Below are 24,255 nucleotides of genomic sequence, written 5' to 3'. Positions count from 1 at the left end.
TAACATGACTGTTAATAGTTTTAACATAGTACATTTTAAGGATATTTCATAATTACTTTCTTAAAGCCCTTTTGTATTATTTGTGTATAATAGAAAAATAAACTATTTTATTTTATTATTGTTAGTTTATCAAAAATAAAACTACTTGATTTTGTTCTATTTGTTATAACAGAAAAATAAACTGTTTGACTTTGTTTTGTTACTTGATTTTGTTTGAGTATAATGATTAGTTTTATATATATATAATATCAAATGTGAAAGTTTGATTGTTTTTGTCTTGTTTTAATTTTTAGCAAGCTTCACTGTCTGCACTTAAGTTCTTGGGATTCAAGCAAAGAGTGGATAGTAGACATGCCTCTGAATGAAGATATTGAAGCCATATGTCTTGGTCAGGGATGGGCGGCTGCTGCCACTAGCTCCTTGCTTCTTCGCTTGTTTACCATTGGCGGTGTTCAAAAAGAGGTCTTCAGTCTCCCTGGGCCTGTTGTGTCAATGGCTGGACATGGAGAACAGCTTGTCATTGTTTATCACAGAGGTAGATTTTTTTCTAGTATTTTATATTCTTTTGTATTCTTCATATTCTGTCTTCAGTACCCATCATTGTGCTAAGACTGGTTTTAATAGGTTACTGATCTGGATTGATTTTATGACTCACAAGTCAAAAAATACAGTTTGAGAAACTACCCTGGGTTATCTCATTAAGACCCATGGCTTTAGTACATCTGTGTGTTCATGACTTGTAAGTTAATATCATCAACCCTACTCCCTTCTTGTATCTCCAGACTTACATATCCAATTACCGACTTGAAATCTGTATGTAGAGTTTTGATATACACCTCAAACTTAACTTGGTCACAGTAAAGTCTCTGGGTTTTTTTCCCCTCCGAACTTGCTTCTTCGTTTTTTGATCTTGATAAACTGCGTACTACCAATCTAGCTACTCAAGGCAGAAATGTAAGAGTTATCTTTGATTCTTCTGTTCCCTCACACCCCTAGCATCACTTGTGTCAGCAAAGTCATGTCAGTGCACACAACACATTCCACATCTCCACTAAAACCTCAGTCCAAATGAGACATCGTCTCTTAGGTGTTATAATAACCTCCTAACTAGCTTTTCATCCTCAGTTCTTACTGGTAATTTTTTAAAAATATAAATCCAATCACTTCTGCTTCTGCACAGATTCCTCTGATGATTTGCTGTTGCTTTAGAATAAAACTCAAACTTACTGTCTCAGGTGGCAAAGTCCTACATGATCTGACCTTTGCCTGCCTCTTCAGCCTCATCTCTTACTATGTTTTCTCTTGTCAGTGATTCTGGCCCTACTGACTTCTTTGTGTTATTCAAAATCACCATGTTTGTTCCATTAGGCCCTTTTCATTAACTGTCCCCTATCTACTATAGTGCTCCTCCTCTTACCATTTGGATGGCCAGCTCCAACTTGCAAATCATCTCAGTTTAAATTTCACTTTTTCCAAAGGCCACCTTTGTCCAGTCTAAAGTAGCCACTCAGTCTGACCCTCTGTATCACATTAGTATTTTAATCCTCAACGGTGACACTTAGTATTTTCTTTCTTTTTTAAATTAGTTTTTCTCTCCTACCTGCCGGAGTCCTGCTCCAGCTGGTCCAGGGGTTACCTCAGGATGGACAGCGTCGGCGGAGAAAATGATGCAGTCTCTCGCTCAAAGCACTGGGCTGCATGTTTATTTTAAGCATCAGGTTGTCTTTTATACTTTTACAAAAGCATTAGGTCAGAGGTATGACATCTTCAGTTTCCCCTCACCCATATTTACTGTCTCCATAAATCATTGTTGTCCTTCAGAGTTCCCTTTTAAGTGTCCTTGTGATGACATTGTAACTCAAGTTTGTCTCTGGGCTGTATATTACATTCCTCAGTTTATTTCTTATCTCTTTAAATCCTGCTGTCCCCTAGTAACTTAAGCTCATCATCTCCTAAAAAGGCTTTTAGCTATTAGTATCTCTAAAATACCTAGTTTCCATAAGCTATAGTAAAATATGCCAACACTATAACATACCTTAAACTTTTAGCTTCTAACTATTATTAATTATTCCTAACCCCTAAACTCAGCAAACTTCTTTTGCCATAAACATTCCCCTTACAGGCAGGTTTCAGATAACCATGTTTCCCATGGTCTCAAGCTGCAGCCTATGTGCTCATCCTGGAGCATTCTTTGTAAAGATCCTTGAACAAATGTCAATAGTTAACTTCATGGATTATAACATTCTTTCCAGCCAACTCAACCAGAGGAAGGAAAGGACAAGTCAGAATCACAAGATCTAACTCCTTCATCCCGGGGCCGTGCCTGCGGGATGAGGAGAGGGGGTTAGGGCCGTGCCTTCATTTTGTCAGTAATGCCTGTCCCGGCTCCCGACACCTACCTGAATATGAATTTCATGAGAACACTGACTTTGTGTTGTTTACATTGTAGCCTCAGTACCTGGTACAAAGTAAGCTCTCTGTAAATACTTTTTGAGTATTTACAGTTATATTCTTGAGAATTACCAGTTTTTGAGTATTTACAGTTATATTCTTGAGAATTACCACTTATAAATCTCAATTCTTGAGAATTACCACATACATTACCACTTTATGTAAATAGTTCTAGTTTATGTAACATACTGTTCTAATATGGGTTTGGGTAGACTCCGGGAGTTGGTGATGGACAGAGAGGCCTGACGTGCTGCAATTCATGGGGTTGCAAAGAGTCGGACACGACTGAGCGACTGAACTGAACTGAACTGTTCTAATACCTGATTGATGCCTCAGATAAATAGATTATCTATAAAAAGTACTGCTAATTAATCTAGGAATTTATCACAAAATAACATAAATTCACAGAAAATAATTTAGACTAATTATTTTAACTATAATTTAGCATTAATAACCTTTGATACCTGACATATATTTACATTTTCTCACTAGGTACCGGATTTGATGGGGATCAGTGCCTTGGAGTTCAACTGCTAGAGCTAGGGAAAAAGAAAAAACAAATTTTGCATGGTGATCCTCTTCCTCTTACAAGGAAATCCTACCTTGTATGGGTTGGATTTTCAGCTGAAGGCAAGATAAATTTATTTATATTAAAGATATTTTTCAAGAAGAAAATTGTTTCATTATTTTATTCCTAATTAATTTGTTTAAAGATAACTTGTCTGTATTTTATGTTTAAATTTCTTTATTTTAGTATGTTAACAGAACTGAAAACTAGGATTTCCGGGCAAGGTAGCCACTGTTTTATGTACAAGATGTCTTCTTCTGATTAGAAAACTTACTAAGAGGGAAATAAATTTTTCTGAAAGTTTATTAGCTAGCAAAGAGGAGATACAAGTACCTGTTCAAGTTTTGGCTTTTCTAGCAGATTCTACATGAAAATCAGGAATTTTCTATTGCTGCATTATTCACTACAGTAACCACCAGCCAAATGTGGCTGCTGAGCACTTGAAAAGTGGCTAATCTTATCTGAGATGTGCTATAACTATAAAATACTTTCCAAATTTGGAAGGCTTAGTATGAAAAAAAGGGTGTAAAAAATTTCAGTAATTCTTTTATTTGATTACATGTTAAAATGATAGTGTTGGATATTAGATTTAATAAAATATATTATTAAAATTGCCTTTACTTTTCCCCCCCTTTTCTCATGTGGCATTAAGAAATTAAAAATTGTATTTGTGGCTCATATATTTCTACTGAACAGTGTCCTGTTGCAGACTCAGTAGTGGGTTATGACAGATGTTTGAAGGACACTAAGGAGTGCCTTATTTTAAATCACCTGTTAACCCTGTCTTCTGGCTTAAATATTTCTATTCTTGGCGATTCATCATTGGAAACTCCAGTTTGTTTTTAAAAATCCAACCGTTTCTGAATGTGTTTTCTATTGAGATATTAGTCACTTATGCTTTAATAATGTGACCATTAATAACTTCCATTCTTACTGGTTTGTTTTTTCTCCCAATTACCTATCAGATCTAGACCCTGAGGAAGCTGCTAGAAAGAGGGGTGTGAAGTCTCAGATAAAAAAAAAGGATAATTGGGAAGTTTACCATGCATTTCCTGAAATGAGAGCAGAGTAGGTAGGGAAACAGGGATGCTTATGTTCCCTAGGTAAGTTTAGGAACAGAGCAGTGGGGAACTGTTGGGAACAGAACAGTGACAAGACCAGGAGAGGGGGGGAGGAAGAATACTAAAGACACATTTCTGTATATCATCACCTTACATCAGGTTCTGCTCATTTTTCCAAGTCTCTCTTGACTAAGGAATCATCAGATTCAAGTTTTAACTTCTTTCCTGAAACTGGCTTTAAAAAAAAAACTGCTGTATTCCAGCAGGTGGCATAGTTTTCACTGAATTCATCAGGGGTTTTTTTTTCTCTCTTTAAATTTTAGTCATATCACTTGCAGATTTTTTTTCCTTTTTTTTCAGTTAAGTCTTACTCTGTGGTTAATGAAATGTTATGGGAAATAATCTTGGATTATTTGCCCTTTTGGTTTTTTTGGAGGGGGTGTTTGTTTTTGTTTTGAATTGAAGGTTAAGTGATTGGTGTGTGTTTTTGGAAAAAAGATTTATTTAACAAATACATAGCTGTGAATCCAGATGACTTGTTTTTCTGTTGGTATATAGGTACCCCATGTTATGTGGATTCAGAAGGCATTGTTCGAATGCTTAACAGAGGACTTGGTCATACATGGACTCCTGTATGTAACACAAGAGAACACTGTAAAGGAAAATCTGATCACTACTGGGTGGTTGGTATCCATGAAAATCCCCAGCAACTGAGGTGGGCTATTAGAAAATGCTTAGTTGACTCTTTTTAAAAGTACTTTGAAATTCTTTGTATTGTACCTATCCTGTCAACTTAGTTCATTTATTTGTTTTCCCTAGTCCCTAAATTAAGCATTTCTTTATATTCACTATGAAGTTTTCAACCAATTGCTTGACTTAGAGCTTATTGAACAAAATAGAAACTAAAGGAATTCCCTGGTAGTCAGTGGTTAAGACTCCGAGCTCCCAGTGCAGGGGGCACAGGTTCAACCTTAGGTCAGGGAGCTCAGATCCTGCAAGCCAAGCCATACCACTCAGCCAAAAAAAAAACTAAGTTTATTAGCGTGACTAGCATCATTTCCCCCAGAGAGAGGGGATTTCTGGGTAAATATGGCATTTTGTATTTTCTTACAGCCTTTTATTTTAAACTTTGATTTAGAATTGAGTATGTAATTTAGTTACTTTTTGAGGTTTTTGACTTAATTATTGTTATAAGGAATTCCCAGGTGGCTCAGTGGTAAAGAATCTGTGTGTAATGCAGGAGACTCGGGTTTGATCCCTGGGTAGGGAAGATCCACTAGAAAGGAAATGACAACCTATTCCAGTATTCTTGCCTGGGAAATCCCATGGACAAAGGAGCCTACAGTCCATGGGATTGAAAAAGAGTCAGATATAACAGTAACTAAACAACAACATTGTTATAGGGAGTGAGCTAGTTGAAATTTAGTCGTTGACTACAAGTGTAGAATTCTCAGTACATATTGTCTCTATTCAGTATTGTGTTGAGTATTTACCTCTTTTTAATGCACTTGGACATAAAACTTTTTTCTGCAAGTTGTTTTCATTTAACAAACAAATATTAAAAGTACTGACTGTATGTTCTGTGCCCCATGAAGATAAATAGGCCAGCTCCCTGGAAGGGTTGGCTGGTAAAATCATTATCTTCTCCTGAGTCTATGTTCTAAAAGAGGTAAATCGCCTCCAATGCGGAAAAGAGTCCCTTACAACACAGAAGACAAGTGAACTCACTGACTTTTGGAAACTTAGTCTGGAAATCGGTCCCAGTTTTCTCCAGGTTGATATTTTTCAACTGTTTAAGATAAGAGAACAAATTTTTGACTTACTTGAAAAGGAATTGAAATAATTTTGTTCCTTGGTAAACTGTGATTTTATTTGTTCATATTTTATTCTTTAATTGAATTGGCCACAGTTTCTAGGAAACTCATTCATTGTAGGCAGAACCCATCAAGGCAGCAGTTAGTTGAGTTTGTTTTTTCCTCTTCTTCCACGAAAGAGATATCTAACAGAGAAAAGATCTTTTTACTTCAAGTCTTTAAAGTTAAGAAAAGGATAAAAAATGTGAATTGGTGCTCTTCTTTAATGTAAATGTGGTTCTAAACTATTAGTAAAATCCTAATCAGTTTTTCTTTATGATAATTGCTTACTATGACTAAATCAATAAAGTATTAAAGTTGTAAAATGTTTTTAAACAAGAGAGTCTGTCACTTTGTAGAGAAAAGAGTGTTAAGGCAATTAAGATTATTCCCAATGTTCCTCCTAATTTTGTTAATGTACATTATAAATTTATGTAGTTGGACTTGTTCTTTCTGAACGCAAATATTCTGTCTTTGATTTTGCACTACTAAAATGGTTTTGTGTATGGGTGCATAATGGAATTGCTACAAGAGATTTTCAGACACTAAGTATTCACATTGCCACCTGATACTGTGGTGAAAACCACTGATTTATATGAAATTATGAAAATGGAAGAATAAAGAAAATGAGATTTATGATAAAAAATTGGAACTCTAAAAACATGTTTGTTTTTATTGTATAGTCACAAAAAGAAGAAAAAGGAGTATTTAAATCTTACAGGGAAGGGAGGACTATGTAGTTTGAAAAATATTCCTGGGTATTGCTACTTATTGATTTTTTAACTACTCTAATGGATATTTGATAATATTAGAAGATATTTACGAAAAAAATTTAAACCCAAAGCCCTAATTTTTACTTAGCATTTTCCTTCAAGAAAGTCGTGACTTAAAGCCCTGATTAAAAGGCTGTATTATAAATAAATGGGATGGCTTTTGGTAAGTATTGAACAAGGTACTAGTTTTTTAAATACCTTCATGAGCATTAGAAAATTTGTGTATGGTACTTAGAGTGTGCAGTTATGTTTTTCTTATAATTTGGAGTACATACATTAAAAGTGTTCTATGTAGATAAATCACTATGATGAATGAATATTTTTTAATTCATAAATTACATAAGTACTCATCCTCATGGGTATATATGAGTGCCTTACGTACCTAGTCAGAAAAGTCCTTGCCAACTGAACTATTAACACATAAGCATAGCAGAGCAGATAGATATACATTATAACCTTTTTATAATGATAGTGCATCTTCTGCTTCACTCTCACTAATATCTAATAATAAACACTTAACCTGTATTGGACATTTCATCATCTTTTTCTCTTATATGACACTTTCTACCAATAGTACCAAGTATTTCCAAACTGAAGAATGAAAGTGAATATACTTTATCACCTTTTTATCTTAGGGTAATCTGTTTTATAATATGGATCCTGTGACAAGTATTTATGCCACAGTTTCTATATTTTGAAAGTGGGCATTTTGCTCAGGAAAATCTGAAAGGAGCTGATTTCACTTAGTGATTGTTCATTTAGTAAAGCTGATGTGGGGAGGGGTTTTTGCAGTAATTGAAATATGTAGAGGGGTAGTTTTTATAGTTAATCAGGCCTGAAGTATTTTTTTGTTTATTATAATATTTATTTCGTGATGTCAACTCTTAATTGTGGCACATGTGATCTTCAGACTTCCTTGTATTATGCAGGATTGATTGCAGCATATGGGGTCTAATTCCCTGACCAGGGATTGAACCCATGCATTGGAAGCACAGGGTCTTAGCCACTGGACCACCAGTTGTTGTTCAGTCTCTCAGTTGTGTCCGACCATTTGCAACCCCATGGACTGTAGCACGCCAGCCTTTCCTGTCCTCACTGTCTCTTGGAGCTTGCTCAAACTCATGGCTGTTGGAGTCAGTGATACCATCCAACCATTTCATCCTGTTGTCCCCTTCTCCTTCTGCCTTCAGTCTTTCCCAGCATCAGGGTCTTTTCCAGTAAAGTCCCCTAAAGTACTTTTTTAAAAGAGAAATTTGGAATAATGTTATTCCAAGTTACTAACTTTTGGAAAGTTTATAATGTAGCAGTTTTTGTGATGTTTTTAAAAAGTTTTTATGGTGACATTCTTTGTTTTCTGACAGGTGTATTCCTTGCAAAGGTTCTCGATTTCCTCCCACCCTTCCACGCCCTGCTGTAGCTGTTTTGTCCTTTAAGCTTCCTTACTGTCAGACTGCCACAGATAAAGGACAAATGGAGGTATGCACAAATCTTACCTTGACACTCAATTTGATGATACCTGCCTATAACACAGGCATTTAAAATTATTCTCATGACTTTTGTTCTGTATTCCTTACTTTATAGTTAAATAATAGCAGTAGCTGGGAGGGAGGAGGTCTTGTGAACCCCAGGGTACCTGGTTGCCATCCCTGCTTCCAGGGACTTTGTCTAAGAGATAAATGGGTATGACCATTAGGGCCTCACTAGGTAAGGCACTCACTCTCAGGCTTAGACAAGTTGTAGAGAGGATGTGCCTCCTTGAATTTTGTACCCTAGGTTCCAGGCTTGCTTCATTTTGGTCCTAGCCCTGTGTCATTGATATCTTGCAATTAGTTATTCTAAACAAGAAACAGATCAGCTTATACAAATGTAGTTTACCAAGTTCTCTGAGCATTAACCATGATAACTAAGAATCTTTAAAATGCTCTGCAGTTGACCCTTGAAGAACATGGGCTTGAACTATGGGGGTCTATTTGTACATGGGTTTTTTTCAATAGTAAATACTATAGTACTACATGATCCAAGGTTGGTTGAATCAGAGGATACTGAACCTCCGATTATGGAGCAACAGCATATAAGGAGGGCTGATTAAAAATTACATGCAGATTTTCAACTACACAGAGGGTAGGTGCTTCTGCCTGCTACATTGTTCAAGAGTCACTGTATTCCACCCCCTGTTTTGTTTTTTTTTTAATTATAGAAGATAAAGTCAAACCATAGTATTACATAACAATTTGAATTGCAAAATAAGCTGTAGAAAGGAATGTTTCAGAAAATATTTTATTCAGAAACTGCTATCATACAATAAATATTTAACTCTAGCCTGATAGTCAGCTGATAGTTGACTCTAAGCAGTTGTTCCACTTTTGCAGGAACAGTATTGGCGTTCAGTTATATTTCACAACCACCTTGATTATTTAGCAAAAAATGGTTATGAATATGAAGAGAGCACTAAAAATCAAGCAACAAAAGAACAACAGGAACTTTTAATCAAAATGCTTGCGGTGAGTAAAATAAATACAGTGGGGAAAATTTTTTCTCTAGGTTGAATTTCTTAATGGTATGTGAACTAGCAGGTTCCACAACCTAGAATTCTTAAGCTGTTTCTGGTGGTATTGGTATTTTTCTCCCTTAAAAATACCAGTTTCTCAGTTGATGTTGCAGTTAAAATATTTAAGATATTACCTTGTATCTCAGAACACAGGAAGAAATAAATTGTTTTGGTGCTGCCTCCCTTTTTATTTTTGCCCACTGGTCTGTACTGTAACAGGCCCTGTAGGTAATTTGGATGCTTATTCATAAAGTTTGAGAACTGGCTCCAGCTCCTGCTCTTATCATATGCAACAGATAAAGTTTGAGTGTAGACATTTAGATCTCCAAGGCTGAATGAGCAGTCTTAAGAACTTTGATCAGGCTTTTAGAATGCCTGCCTTTTGTTATCCTCTTAGGCAACTGTGTGTGATAAAAGTTTGTAGCCAGTGACCAGGTTTGGTGCCCTGGATATTTAAGTACATTTATCTTTAAATATAAAAGAACTTTTTGAAAGATAAAGTTCTTAAGTTTGTGTTCTCGTTCCAGGTTGATTTATGAGGAAGAATATAATGTAATTTCTTCTCTGCTCTTCTTGCACTAGACTGTAAGCCCCTTGAGGGCCATGACCATGTCTCATTCTCTGCCTTTTACCAGGCACTGACAGTGTCTAATACACAGTAGACCTCAGTATTTGCTCAGAGAGTAAATGGCCCAGACTTTTCGTTTCATTTTAAAGTTGAGAAAAAAAGAGTTCTGAGGGAAAAGTGATATCTAGTCCATAGAACTGATTGTAACTTCAGTCTCCAAAAGGTGGTATTCACTACTGTCACCTCTATGTAACACTGCCTTGAGTTTAGTATTAAAAAATTTTAATTAGTTTACTGTAGAGAAAGTTTTGTTCCATTTACAAAGTCCCATTTGTATACCAACATGAGCTAGTAACCTTTTTATTTCCTACAACACAGGTAAGGAAACCTGTTTGAGTTATTCACTCTTTAGTCCTAGAGGAGCTTTTACCCTGGAGTACAGTGTTCCTCAGCGGGGTGGTCATAGCACTCTGCTAGTTCTTTAGTATCCTGTCCCCTGGCAAATGCCCATAGTTTCACCTAGTTACTAGGAAACTATACTACTTTCATCTTCAAATGCCTCCTGAGGCAGCGTACCACCCAGACTGAGAGGTACTACTTATAGATAAGTGATTCTGGAAAACTTGAGAAGGATGTGCAAGTAAATATCTAAAATATCTATGCTGATGAATCAGATTTGACATGTCTAAGTAACAAAATAATACTTCCATGAGTTGTGAGACTTTTAGTTGTCTTCAAAGTATTCGTTTTCCTCATGTTGTAAATACTTCCGTTGCCTCACTTTGAGTTGTCAAAATTTATACCAGAAGAAGGTCCATGTTCTGTGAGAGATGATAAATGAGTGTTCTTCATTTTATATTGCAAGTATAACAAATATAGCAAGAAAAAGGAGGTTGTTTGCTAATTTAGAAATTGTATAACTATTTCTAGTAGTTAGATATCATAGATAATTATACTTAGAAAACTAATGGGTAAATCTACTTGCCCACCCAAATTCACTTAGTAGCTTTTGTTTGCCACTTCTGGATAAAGTAATAACAAATAAATCATTTACAATCTATTCTTTCTTTCAATTTGCTACCCTGTTTGGTGACTGCAGGTGGTGGAATGGGCAGGAACACAAATTTAGGAAAACCATTTTTTAATTTTAAATAAATCTCTTACTCTTCTTGCGATTTATAACTTGAAATGTTATGTCATATTTCATTATTGATTGTAAAAGTCACTTAGGAAAAAATGCTGCCAATTAAACTGACTCACTATCAATTGTAAGATACTTCCAACTTCAAGAGATATTAAAATGTGTCAAAATGTGTGTCTTAAAATCAGAGATATAGTCTCAAGAAAACTGTTTTCTCTGTTCTACCAGTAGTATCTTTCTTTTATTTATCAAAAAGTTTTACTTAACATAATTTGAACCTCCCCCCCCCCCCCCACTTTTTTCCTTTAGCTTTCCTGTAAACTGGAGCGGGAATTTCGTTGTGTGGAACTTGCTGGTCTAATGACTCAAAATGCTGTGAATTTAGCCATTCAGTATGCTTCTCGTTCTCGGAGATTAATGTTGGCCCAAAGACTTAGTGAACTGGCTGTAGAGAAGGCAGCAGAATTGGCAGCCACCCAAGCTGAGGAAGAGGAAGAAGAGGATTTCAGAAAAAAGTTGAATGCTGGGTAAGAAATATTCAGTTGTTTGAGTTTTACCATCCTGAAATATTAACTTGGTCTTTTCATTGCTCTTTATTGAATAATATTACTGCTTTTTAGTTATAGTAATACTTCTGCAGAGTGGAGTCAGCCAAGGCTCAGAAATCAAGTTGAAGAAGATACGGAGGATAATGGAGAAGCTGATGATGCAGAAGAAAGACCAGAAATACACAAACATGGTAAACTACATTTTTAAGGCAAAGATGAGACGTGTCATGTGTGTGACTTCCCTCATTTTACTTGGCTGAGGGAAATTGAATACCCATATGTTTTCAAGGTGTCTTTTTGTCCGATTGTTGATTACAGAAGATTCCTTTATATTCCCATTGACACTATATTGTTTTAATTATTCTATAGGAGAGAACCCATTTTTCAAAAGTGCAGATTCCTCTGATATGCTAGCTATTAAGTCAGGTAAGACATTTTTGAATTTGTAAATATCAAGAAAATTTTGAAGTAGTCTTTAAAGTGATACATGTACTCAAATACCCCTTACTCTTCAGGGCCTATTTTGTTGCAGTTGTTGTTTTCAATCAGAAATGTTAGTGAAACTGTTCATTTAACAGATACTTACTAAATGCCTGTTGTGTGTCAGGTGTTTGGCTAGAGGGAAGATACAGAAGTCAAGTGGATGTGCATATTTGATCCCTGCATAAACCTTATACCAGTTGGCTTTTAAAAGTATATACATACATTATTCTGAGTTTGAAAATATACTTTTACATGTGTACAGATTATTAAAAGAGCACATAACAGATAACTGTGATCTAGTCAGTGGTGGGGGATAGTTGGGACCCCAGGGAACGCCTCATGGAATGTTTAAAGCAGAGATCTAAAGGATGAATGAGGCAGCCAGGCAAAGGTGGATGGGAACAGAAGAGAATCATGTAGGCTTAAGGAACAGCATGTATGAAGATTTAAGAGTGGTTCATATAAGACAAAAAGCAAAGAGAAATTGGTTCTGGATGGTTTTGGAGCAGTGAACAGGAACCAAACCATGCAGATCCATGAAGGCCATGGTAAGGATTTTGATCTTTATTTTGAGGTTGCCGGGAGGCTGTTGCAGGTTTTAATCAGGAGCATAGTATGGCACACTGTGCAGAGGAAGGCTGTGTATAAGGGGACTACTGATGTAGTCCCACGTGAGATCGAATAGTGACCTAGACTGGAGTGGTGGTGATTGATGAAGAAAGGGAGAAATTGAAGAGACATTTCTGAAGATAATGTAGAGGGTATGGAAGTTCAGGGTGTGGAGAATGGCTATCAGTTTCTGGCTTGAGTACTTGAGTGAGTGATGGTGCCATTTACTGAGTCAGGAGTAGGGAAATGTATCTTTAGATAGGAGGATGATGAAATTACTGTGGGCTGTTTGGGTTAAGAGTTCAGGAAAGTAGTATCTCTGGGGTGCAGATATATAAGTTAAGATTGTTGACATGAATATAGCAATTTAAACCACAGGTATGTGTAAGTGAGCACTGGGGAGGATCAAAGTGAGGAGAAAAATGAGCTTAGGCTTAGGGAATCCCCAACATTTAAACATCAGGTAGAGAAAGAGGAGGAGGAAGAGCCATCAAAAGAAAATGAGAACAGAGAGGAAGGAGGTAAGCCAGGGAATGCATTATCTCAGAAGTCAATGGGGAGATACTCTCAAAAAGAAAGGTACCCTCAGCTGTGTGCAATGCTGTTGAGAGGTCAAATAAGGTGTTGGCTGAAAAAGATCCACCAGTTTAGGCTACATAGAGTTTATTGAGTTCTTAGCAAGAATAGATCCTGCAGGATGGTAGGGCCAGAAGCCATGTTTTGGTTGGAGGAGCATACGAATAGTGAGGGAATGGGAATAGCTGTGTAGACAGCTCTTGAGAAATTTGGCTGCTTAGGGGATGTGAGAGAAAATTATATGAGGGGTGAGGGGGGGTGTGTGGCAGAGAATGTGTTTGTTTTCTGTTTCTTTCCTTAAGTTAGGAAACTGAAGGAGTCAGTAAAGAAGGAAAAGTCAAAGATGATGCATGTAGCCATTGATCCAGTTTCTTGAAAAGCAGGAGGGGTGGAATCTAGAGCACCTGTAGAGGAATTATTAACTAGCTAAAATAAGGCACCATTCTTCCCTGGTAATGTGAGAAAAGAGTAGATCTCTACATACTGTGTTTGTATTAATCTGTTGCATAGTGGCAACTTGGGATAGCGCTCATCATCTAATAGCTTTTATTTCATCTTAACAGTAGGAAGGAGGTTGCATATAGTTATTAATAGTTTTAAAGTTGCAAAGTACAGTATTTTCATACAATACAGATTAAAATATTCATTATTATTGTAGAAGTCAAAAGTCTTCTGAGTTTTATGACTATTAAGTGAGGGTTTCTTTCTTATGAAAGGTGCAGTTACCTCTAGCAGCCAAGGACGAATAAACCCCTTCAAGGTAAACTCTTTCCAGTGATGTTTTCTATTACTTAAATACATTTCCATACAGAGAGAGATTTCCAAACTACCAGATGACCCTCCCCAGACTTAGAGGCATTAAAGACTGCAGCAGATTAAATTTTAAAATATTTAAGTAAGTAAATATTTTAAAATAAAAATGAAAGCAGCACTAGTTCATACTTGGACTGAGAATTTTATTTTCTGCTTATCTTCTAAGAACTTTGAAGGGGTACTCCCTATTTTTCTTGGGGATGTGGTATTTGGGAATATGTACATCAGTCTTAATTTGGATTATACCAAATGTATTCAGTTCCAAAGGTTAGACTACAATACAAACTTAATAGAAATTTAAAGGAAAAACAAATCTCTTGGGATTTTTTTTTCTTCTTTAAGCTTTATGAAATGCTAATACTAGTTTGCTCTTTAGGTATCAGGCAATTTCAAAGAGCCAGCCTTTTCAGTGAATTCAGGACGTTCAACTAATATTTTAGACAGTATGAACAAATCATCCAAGAAATCTACTGCACCTAATCAAGCTACAGATAATGAGAAGTCTCCAGTTATAAAGCCCTTGATTCCAAAGCCAAAGTCTAAGCAGGTATGATTTCAACTGCCCCCATCTACAGTAAACAGCTTGTGGTCTGTTTGTCTTACTTTAGTTTTGTTCACTCTTCCAGGTATGAGACAGGAGGCTCCGGTTGTTTATAACTGATAGTGTAGTGAGAGCAGTGGTTCTCAATTCTAGTTTTGCTTCGGAATCATTTTTTTAAAATATTAATACTTTAAATCATGTTATACAGCTGCTAGATATTTAAGAAAGTATTAAAAACGCTCCCAATTAAACCAAGCCAGTGATTTTTGAAAGAGATGTGTATTAGCATTTGTTTAGAAGAGACTCAGAGAGCCCCAATCATTCCTGCCTTCTGGTCCTCGTGACCTTATGCAGCCCCTCCCCTCAAGTGTGACGGGATTACCCAGTAATTATGACAATGTGATGAGATGTCACTTCCATGACTGTATGACTATTAATATGTAGACCCAAGACAGGGACTCAGGCATCTGTCTATATTCTTTTCATTTCCCAGATGGTTTTGATGCCTGTCCCTGTTTAACGACAGCTAGCTTAGTAGCTGGCCCTAATCTTCCCTGTTCTGTATTCTGAGTTTTCCTCCCAGATTTTGTCCTAGTTTGTGTATTCTATCCCAGATTTGTCATTAGTAAAATAGGTAAACTAATTTGAAGTATAGTTTTTTGGAAGTTTTGTATGCATGTGTGTAAATATTTACTTTCAACAGAAAACCTTAGGACTTACATGTTAGTGTAAGAATTCTAAATAATAATAGATATTTTTCCACATTTTTCCAAATTTGCTTATAACGTATAGAATCATGCTATATTTTGTTGCAGTATTCACATGTTTGTTTTCATAGGCATCTGCAGCATCCTTTTTCCAGAAAAGAACTTCCCAAGCTGACAGGACTGAGGACATAAAAGAAGAAAATCCTAAAAATTCATCATCTGAAACCCCAGCTGTGTGTCCTCAAAACACTGAAAACCAAAGGTCAGTACATAGAGAAATTTAGTATTCTCAAGATGCAGTATTCCAATAAAAGGCACATAGAAGTAACAATACAAAATTATGTGGCCCTGTTATTCATTAATATAAATAATACATTGGCACAGGTAGTGGACATTCTGAAATCGTGTAATTTTAGGGAAGCCACAAATATTGATTAGTGTCTATTTACATTACTTATTAAAGTATGCTTTGATAAACTATATGTGTTTTAAATTATGGACACATTTTACTGGGATACTATATTTTTTAATTAGTTCATTTTTTCATTTGTTTGTTTTTAAATAATATAGTTACATGGGAGAAACACAGTCAAAAGATACAAAAAGATGTTCGCTGCTGCTGCTGCTAAGTTGCTCAGTCTTGTCCGACTCTTCGTGACCCCATGGACTGCAGCCTACCAGGCTCCGTCCATGGGATTTTCTAGGCAAGAGTACTGTAGTGGGTTGCCATTGCCTTCTCCGAAAAAGATGTGTGATGAAGAGTAAATCTTTTTCCTATCCACTCAGTTCCCACTGCACAAAAGTCACTGCACAAAAGTCACTGCACAAATTTCTTCTATAGCCTTCTGGAATTCTATGCATTTTTTTTAGTTTACAGAAATGATAGTATGCACATCGTTCTGTGCCTTCTTTTTTCACTTAAGAGCAGGTTTTGCAGATCATTTCTTATTACGACATGAAGAGTTTCTTTAATCTTTTTACATCCATTAAATGGCTGTAACATTATTTATTTAGTTCTCTGAAAGTGGACAAAAAGTCGTTGCTGGTCTTTTGCTGGTACAAATAGTAGTACAATTAATAACTTTATATGAATATTATATACATATAGCTGTAAGATGGATTCCTGTATGGTTCAAGCTAATGTACACTTATAATTTTGAAAGATAGTACAAAATTGCTCTGCATGGATGTTTGTATCATGTTATACACCCCCAGCAATACAAGAGTCCCTGTTTGTCCACCAACTCATTATATTACCAAATTTCTTGATCTCTTGTATGCTAGATTTATTTGAAATACATCAGCTATATTGAAAAAGTCATCATTTCAGTTTTAAAAATTTATTTATTTTTGGCTGCACTGGGTCTTTGTTGTGGTGCATGGGCTTCTCATTGCAGTGGCTCCTCTTGTTGCAGTGGGCTCTAGAGCGCATGGGCTTTAGCGGTTGCAGTGCATGGGTGGGCTCAGTAGTTGCAGTTGTCCGGCACCATGTGGAAGCTTCCCTGAGCAGGGATTGAATCTGAATCCCCTGTATTGACAGGAGGATTCTTAACCACTGGACCACCAGAAAAGTCCCACCATTTCATTTTTAACATTATGTGTCTCATGTAACCGGTATCTCATGTTCAGTTCAGTCGCTCAGTCATGAGCGACTCTTTGCAACCCCATGTACTGCAGCACGCCAGGCCTCCCTCTCCATCACCAACTCCCAGAGTTTACTCAAACTCGTGTCCATTGAGTCGGTAATGCGATCCAACCATCACCTCCTCTGTCATCCCCTTCTCCTGCCTTCAATCTTTCCCAGCATCAGGGTCTTTTCCAATGAGTCAGTTCTTCACATCAGGTGGCCAAAGTATTGGAGCTTCAGCTTCAGCATCAGTCCTTCCAATGAACATTCAGGACTGATTTCCTTTAGGATGGACTGGTTGGATCTCCTTGCAGTCCAGTGGACTCTCAAGAGTCTTCTCCAACACCACAGTTCAAAAGCATCAGTTCTTTGGTGTTCAGTTTTCTTTCTAGTCCAACTCTTACATCTCATGTTAACCAATTTAGTTTGAGGGGGTAGCTGCAGTTTTTATTTTTTTTTATTTTGTCCTGAATTTAATTTAGCTATTAAACAGTGAAATTTTTATTTAAGAAGATTCAATTTTTTATACTTTCAACAGCCTATACAGAAGAAAAGTTATCAGTAAATGTTAAATATTTGCATTAAATCTTCAGGTGTGACCTAAAAAATAGTTTGTGTCAGAACTGAAATCTAGTAACATTAACATGTATGCTGTGTCCTTGTTTTACATAATAATGGTACAAGAACTGACCCAGGCTCCCAGGTCAGCTATGCTAGCAGGAGAAAGGAGCTTGAGAGAAGTCATGACGATTTCAAATAGCTGGTTTAGGAAAGGGAGGAGAAAGGCTACCAAGAATTCATGGAAGGGTTTTACTGGACTAGAGGGGCTAAGGAAGATTGGAGACCTTGAGCCTCTCATTATTCATTAACGAGTTCACAGGCGCTGTGCTTGGAAAACATAAATGTGAACAATCCCTTTGAATTGATCTTACAAAGGATTTCTTTCAACTCATTCATTGTTCCTGCAGTCTCTAGGCAGTTTTAAGTAATATGTAATTATGAATATTAACAACTGTAACTAATTGTGTCTGTCTTACATTAAATATAAGTATGCAAAGACTAATGGTTAATTACTAACCTGAAAAATCATAAAGCACTCCAGAACTGTCTGAAGTATAAAAGTTTTTTTTGCATGATTGCTATTTTAGGCCTAAGACCGGGTTCCAGATGTGGCTGGAAGAAAACAGAAATAATATTTTGTCTGACAATCCCGACTTTTCAGATGAAGCAGACATAATAAAAGAAGGAATGGTTCGATTTAAAGTATTGTCAACTGAAGAAAGGAAGGTAAGACTAATTGTACTGAGATTGAGACGTTAGTGAATTCCTGGCTTTAAAAATTCTTATAGAAAATGCTTTTTTTCTGTATTCTAAAATTGAATACACTCAAACTCTTGGCGGAGAGGAGATGCAACAAACGAAATGTCAGTTTTGACATCTAGATCTATATAATAATTATTTAGTGTTGATGGTTAATTTTTTGGCAGATAAACTACCTACATCTGTATAAGTTTCTGCATACTGTAAGTTAGGGGAATACCCCAAGAAAAAGTACATTACTTTTAAGTCAGAATCAAATAAATTAGTAAGTAAAAATTAAATTAATTCACATTTTTGGACAACTGCTTTAGAGTCCTTGTAAGCAGAATTTCTTAAAATAGTATTTACTTACACATTGCATACTAAATGAGAATACTGCTTTGGGAGGAAACAGTCAGTGTTCTGTTCTAGCCTTTCACGTGGAAATTAGGACAAGTGACTTGTACCTATCGCTTCTTAGGTCATTCTCTGCCATATAGAAAAAGGCTAGGAGCAGCTTTCTTTTACAAGGGGAAGGAATGTGTATGTTGTATCACATCTCAGACTTACCTTCCCCAGGGATGACAAGCGTGCAGCAATGGATACCTTGTGACATAGATACTTACCTTGATAAACTGGTTTTACAAATAAAGGTATTGCAAAATAAGGAAACTAGAAACTAGTCTAACCACCTCTAACCTTCTTTAGAATCTCATTAGCATCTTTGTGTTTCTCATTTTTTGTGAGCATTTATAGAAGGATAAAAACTCTAAAGAATTAGATAAAATGGCATCTGAATGAGTAAGACCATAAGCTGAAACTGTTAGCTTATGCAGGAAAAGAGGAAGAGACACAGCAAAACTTGTGATCGTGTTTTTGAATACTTAAAATGTAATCAGTATTTTTAGTGTAAACCTTAAACATTTCTTAAATCCAGTCTTTTAATGTGAAAAATTCTACAGGTTGCATGTACCCTTTTCAATAATAATGACCGGAAAGGAAAATAAAGGAGGAGGAGGAGGAACTGTTAGAGATTAAAAGAGGTTTAAGAAATAAATGGAATGAGTGAACCCTGTTAGGTTCTTGCTTAGTGAATAGAAACCAATCCCAAAAGAACATATACTGTATATAATATCCCTGATATGACATAATGATGGGGGTGAAGATCAGAATACTGATTGCCAGGGGTTGGGGCCTGGGAGAGGAATGGGGCAGGGCAACATGAGGGATACTCGTGCTTATGGAACTGTTCTATATCCTGAATGTGGTGGTAAATATACAGCCTACAGTAGAATTACATACATATACACACAAATGAGTTGAAATAAAAAGGGGGTTTTTATTGATGTCAGTATCCTAGCTGTAATAGTACACATAGTTTTGCAAGATACAACCATTGAGGAAAACTGAGTAAAGGGGATACGGGGGCTTTCTATATTATTTCCTATGGCTGCATGGAATCTCTAATACAACTGAATCTCTAATAATCTCAAAAGGTTTCTTTTTTAAACAGTACCTGCAGTTATAGTGTTTTACTCTTAATATGGTTAAATACAAGCAGAGTTTAGATTGAAACATTATAGAGTTAGCATGTAAATTTTTTAACATGCCCTGCAATTAAATAATAAGCAATTTATTTTTTAAAAAAAGGAGAACCCTTAATGATTAGCTTCACAATTCAAGTGCTAATTATGCTGCTTTACTTAAAGAAATGTTTCCTGTAAAAGTAAAGAAATCATTTCCTTCCTATTTATTTGTTATTTCCTAAAAATCTTTTCTCTTCGAATATTTTTACAAAGGCATGGGCTGCCAAGGCCAAAGGAGGAACTGCAAGTGATGGAGCTGAAGAAAAGAAGCGAAAACGTATGGTCGATGAAAGTCAGGAAATTGGAAACCAGGAAGAAAAAATGAAGAATTTGAATTTACCTAAAAAGCAGAAACCTTTAGATCTTTCTACAAATCAGAAACTGTCAGCTTTTGCATTTAAGCAGGAATAGAATAAGGAGGTAAATTTAGAACTTAGGAAAGTAATAGATTTTTGATGAATCTAGACCTTAAAAAAAATCTGTAGGAAACTTTAAATATTTTTGGAAGAGTTTAAAGATTGCTTTTTGTCTTTATAAGATAATGCAGTAATTATGTTGGTGTAGGTAGCGGGGCATCTGTAAAAACTATCATCTCTGCAGATTGTTCTGCCCCCAAATGGAGGGTCGTTCAGAAGCATGACCATGGCCACTGACTGGAGACCACTGTATATCCCATTGTAAGCTAGCTTGATTTTGTTTCTTACCTTCAAAATCATCAAAGCCAAGGTCTTAAAACTTCTGAGCATTGAAGCACCTTCTAGAATGTTCCCTGTTTGGTAAAGATCACATATTGGCAAGTACTACAGAAGTCCTCTTCCAAAGTGTGTTACTGTAGACTGCTGTTATGTCTATACTGGACCCAGGGGACCATATTTTTTTTCATATGGGCCCTAAACATGTAAATAATTTTGTAGATGAGACCTTTGTTTCGGAAATTTCTTCATATATTACTTTTATCTGTTTGTATTGCCTGTTTGTTTAAAAATAAAGCTTTTACCTTTTCATATTTAGCTTAATATGGTCTTCACATTGTATTTCTATGAAATGGAAGTGTTCCTAGAAACTGTATTTTATGTTTATTACCATAATTTTCACTACCCCCATCTTGTTTTTGTTGTTCAGTCGCTAAGTCACGTCCGACTCTGCGACCCCATGGACTGCAGCACACCAATCTCCTTTGTCCTCCACTGTCTCCCAAAGTTTGCTCAAATTCATGTCCAGAGGATGAGATGCTGTCTAACCATCTCATCATCTGTCATCGCCTTCTCCTCCTGCCTTCAATCTCTCCCAGCATCGGGGTTTTTTCCAATGAGTTGGCTCTTTGCATCAGGTGGCCAAAGTATTGGAGCTTCAGCTTCAGCATCAGTCCTCCCAATGAATATTCAGGGTTGATTTCTTTTAGGATTGACTGGTTCGATCTCATTGCAGTCCAAGGGACTCCCAGGAGTCTTCTCCAGCACCCTAGTTTGAAAGCGTCAATTTTTTGGTGCTCAGCCTTCCGTATGGTGCAGCTTTCACTTCCATACACGACTACTGGAAAAACCATAACTTTGACTATACCAACCTTTGTCAGCAAAGTGATGTCTCTGCTTTTTAATATGTTGTCTAGGTTTATCATACCTTTTCTTTCAAGGAGCGTCTTTTAATTTCTTGGTTGCACCCATGGTTCGGAGTGATTTTTGAGCCCAAGAAAAAAAAACCTGTCACTGCTTCCACTTTTCCCCTTTCTATTTGCCATGAAGTGATGGGACAAGATGCTATGATCTTAGTTTTTTGAATTGAGTTTTAAGCCAGCTTTTTCACTCTCCTCTTTCACCCTCATCTAGAGACTCTTCAGTTCCTCTTCACTTTCTGTCATTAGAGTGGTATCATTGGCAAAACTGAGGTTGTTGATATTTCTCCTGGCAAGCTTGATTTCAGTTGATGATTCATTCAGCCTGGCATTTTGCATGATGTACTCTGCATAGAAGTTAAATAAGCAGGGTGACAATATACAGCTTTTTTGTACTTATTTCCCAATTTTGAACCAGTCGTTCCACATAAGGTTCTAACTGTTGCTTCTTGACCCACATACTGGCTTCTTAGGAGACAGGTAAGGTGGTCTGGTATTCCCTCTCTTTAAGAATTTTTCCACAATTGGTTGTGATCCACATAGTCAAGGCTTTAGTGTAGTCAGTGAGGCAGAAGTAGATGTTTTTATGGAACTACCCAGCTTTCTCTGTGTTACAATGAATGTTGGCAATTTGATCTTTGGTTCCTCTGCCTTTTCTGAACCTAGCTTATACATCTGGAAGTACTCAGTTCACATACTGCTGAAACCCATCTTGAAGGATTTTGAGCATAACTGTGCTAGCGTGTGAAATGAGTGCAATTTGGTTGGTATTGTCTTTCTTTGGGATTGGAATGAAAACTGACCTTTTCCAGTTCTGTGGCCACTGCTGGGTTTTCCATATTTGTGGACATTGAGTGCAGCCCTTTTAGGATTTTAAATAGCTCAGCTGGAATTCCATCACCTCCACACTAGCTCTGTTCATAGTAATGTTTCTTAAGGCCCACTTGACTTCACACTCTAGAATATCGCGCTGTAGGTGAGTGACCACACCATTGTGGTTATCTTTTTGGTACAGTTCTTCTGTGTATTCTTGCCACCTCTTGATCTCTTCTGCTTCTGTAAGGTTCTTCCTGTTTCTGTCCTTTATCGTGTCCATCCTTGCATGAAATGTTCCCTTGTTATCTCCAGTTTTCTTGAAGAGATCTCTAGTCTTTCCCATTCTATTGTTTTCCTGTATTTCTTTGCATTGTTCATTTAAGAAGGCCTTCTTATCACTCCTTGCTATTCTCTGGAAGAGTTCTGGATTCAGTTAGGTATATCTTTCCCTTTCTCTCTTGCTTTTGGCTTCTCTTCTTTCCTCAGCTATTTGTAAAGCCTTCTCAGACAACCACTCTGCCTTCTTGTATTTCTTTTTCTTTGGGATGGTTTTGGTCACTGCTTCCTGTACAGTGTTACAAACCTCCATCCATAGTTCTTCAGGCATTCTGTCTACCAAATCAAATCCCTTGAATCTGTTCATCACCTCCACTGTATAAATCATAAGGGATTTGATTTAGGTCATACCTGAATGACCTAGTGGGTTTCCCTACTTTCTTCGATTTGAGCCTGAATTTTGCAGTGAGGCACTCAGGATCTGAGCCATAGTCAGCTCCAGGTCTTGTTTTTGCTGACTGTGTAGAGCTTCTCCGTTTTTGGCTGCAAAGAATATGAAAGAAAGTGAAAGTGTTAGTCGCTCAGTCGTGTCTGACTTTTTGCGACCCCATGGACTGTATAGCCCACCAAGCTTCTCTGTCCATGGAATTCTCCAGGCTGGAATCCTGGGAGTGGGTTGCCATTTCCTTCTCCAGGGGATCTTCCCAACCCAGGGAATTAAGCCCAGGTCTCCCACATTGCAGGCAGATTCTTTACTGTCTGAGCCACCTAATTTCAGTATTGACCATCTGGTGATATCTGTGTAGAGTCGTCTCTTGGGTTATTGGAAAAGAGTGTTTGCTGTGACCAGCGTGTTCTCTTGACAAAACTCTGTTAGCCTTTGCTGTGCTTCATTTTGTACTCCAAGGCCAAACTTTCCTGTTATTCCGGGTATCTCTTGGTTTCCTACTTTTGCATTCCTATCCCCTATGATGAAAAGAACATCTTTTTTTGGTGTTAGTTCTAGTAAAGTAATGCTCAAAATTCTCCAAGCCAGACTTCAGCAATATGTGAACCATGAAATTCCAGATGTTCAAGTTGGTTTTAGAAAAGGCAGAAGAACCAGAGATCAAATTGCCAACATCCACTGGATCATCGAAAAAGCAAGAGAGTTCCAGAAAAAACATCTGTTTCTGCTTTATTGACTACACCAAAGCCTTTGACTGTGTGGATCACAATAAACTGTGGAAAATTCTGAAAGAGATGGGAATACCAGACCATCTGACCTGTCTCTTGAGAAACCTGTATGCAGGTCAGGAAGCAACAGTTAGGACTGGACATGGAACAACAGACTGATTCCAAATAGGAAAAGGAATACGTCAAGGCTGTATATTGTCACCCTGCTTATTTCACTTATATGCAGAGTACATCATGAGAAATGCTGGGCTGGAAGAAGCACAAGCTGGAATCAAGACTGCTGGGAGAAATATCAATAACCTCAGATATGCAGATGACACCACCCTTATGGCAGAAAGTGAAGAAGAACTAAAGAGCCTCTTGATGAAAGTGAAAGAGGAGAGTGAAAAAGTTGGCTTAAAGCTCAACATTCAGAAAACTAAGATCATGGCATCCAGTCCCATCACTTCATGGGAAATAGATGGGGAAACAGTGGAAACAGTGTCAGACTTTATTTTGGGGGGCTCCAAAATCACTGCTGATGGTTATTGCAGCCATGAAATTAAAAGACACTTACTCCTTGGAAGGAAGGTTATGACCAACCTAGATAGCTTATTTAAAAGCAGAGACATTACTTTGCCAAC

The 24,255-nt window shown here is 36.9% G+C and overlaps 1 protein-coding gene across 2 annotated transcripts in view; it reads left to right on the top strand.

Annotated features, from left to right (window-relative positions):
- Window positions 1–20,768, top strand: part of WDHD1 (WD repeat and HMG-box DNA binding protein 1) — a 55,490-nt gene extending 34,722 nt beyond the window's left edge. The window contains exons 14-26 of one of the 2 annotated variants that reach the window (XM_081509453.1): window positions 294–535; window positions 2,944–3,081; window positions 4,639–4,795; window positions 8,068–8,182; window positions 9,076–9,207; window positions 11,273–11,490; window positions 11,584–11,702; window positions 11,881–11,937; window positions 13,902–13,939; window positions 14,369–14,539; window positions 15,372–15,502; window positions 18,016–18,154; window positions 19,966–20,768. In XM_081509453.1, coding sequence (XP_081365579.1) covers window positions 294–535; window positions 2,944–3,081; window positions 4,639–4,795; window positions 8,068–8,182; window positions 9,076–9,207; window positions 11,273–11,490; window positions 11,584–11,702; window positions 11,881–11,937; window positions 13,902–13,939; window positions 14,369–14,539; window positions 15,372–15,502; window positions 18,016–18,154; window positions 19,966–20,163 — 1,855 coding nt within the window. In that variant the 3' untranslated portion in view covers window positions 20,164–20,768. Of the gene's footprint in view, window positions 1–293; window positions 536–2,943; window positions 3,082–4,638; window positions 4,796–8,067; window positions 8,183–9,075; window positions 9,208–11,272; window positions 11,491–11,583; window positions 11,703–11,880; window positions 11,938–13,895; window positions 13,940–14,368; window positions 14,540–15,371; window positions 15,503–18,015; window positions 18,155–19,965 lie in introns of both variants that reach the window. The other variant, XM_081509451.1, reaches the window with a different exon arrangement.
- The last annotated feature ends 3,487 nt before the right edge of the window (window positions 20,769–24,255 follow it).

Source organism: Giraffa tippelskirchi, chromosome 7 (genome assembly GCF_054371585.1).
Source record: "Giraffa tippelskirchi isolate mGirTip1 chromosome 7, T2T-mGirTip1v1.2.pri, whole genome shotgun sequence".
In the NCBI taxonomy this organism is placed as follows: Eukaryota; Metazoa; Chordata; class Mammalia; order Artiodactyla; family Giraffidae; genus Giraffa; species Giraffa tippelskirchi.
The sequence above is the reverse complement of the archived record's forward strand: the minus strand, read 5'-3'. Positions and strand labels throughout refer to the sequence as shown.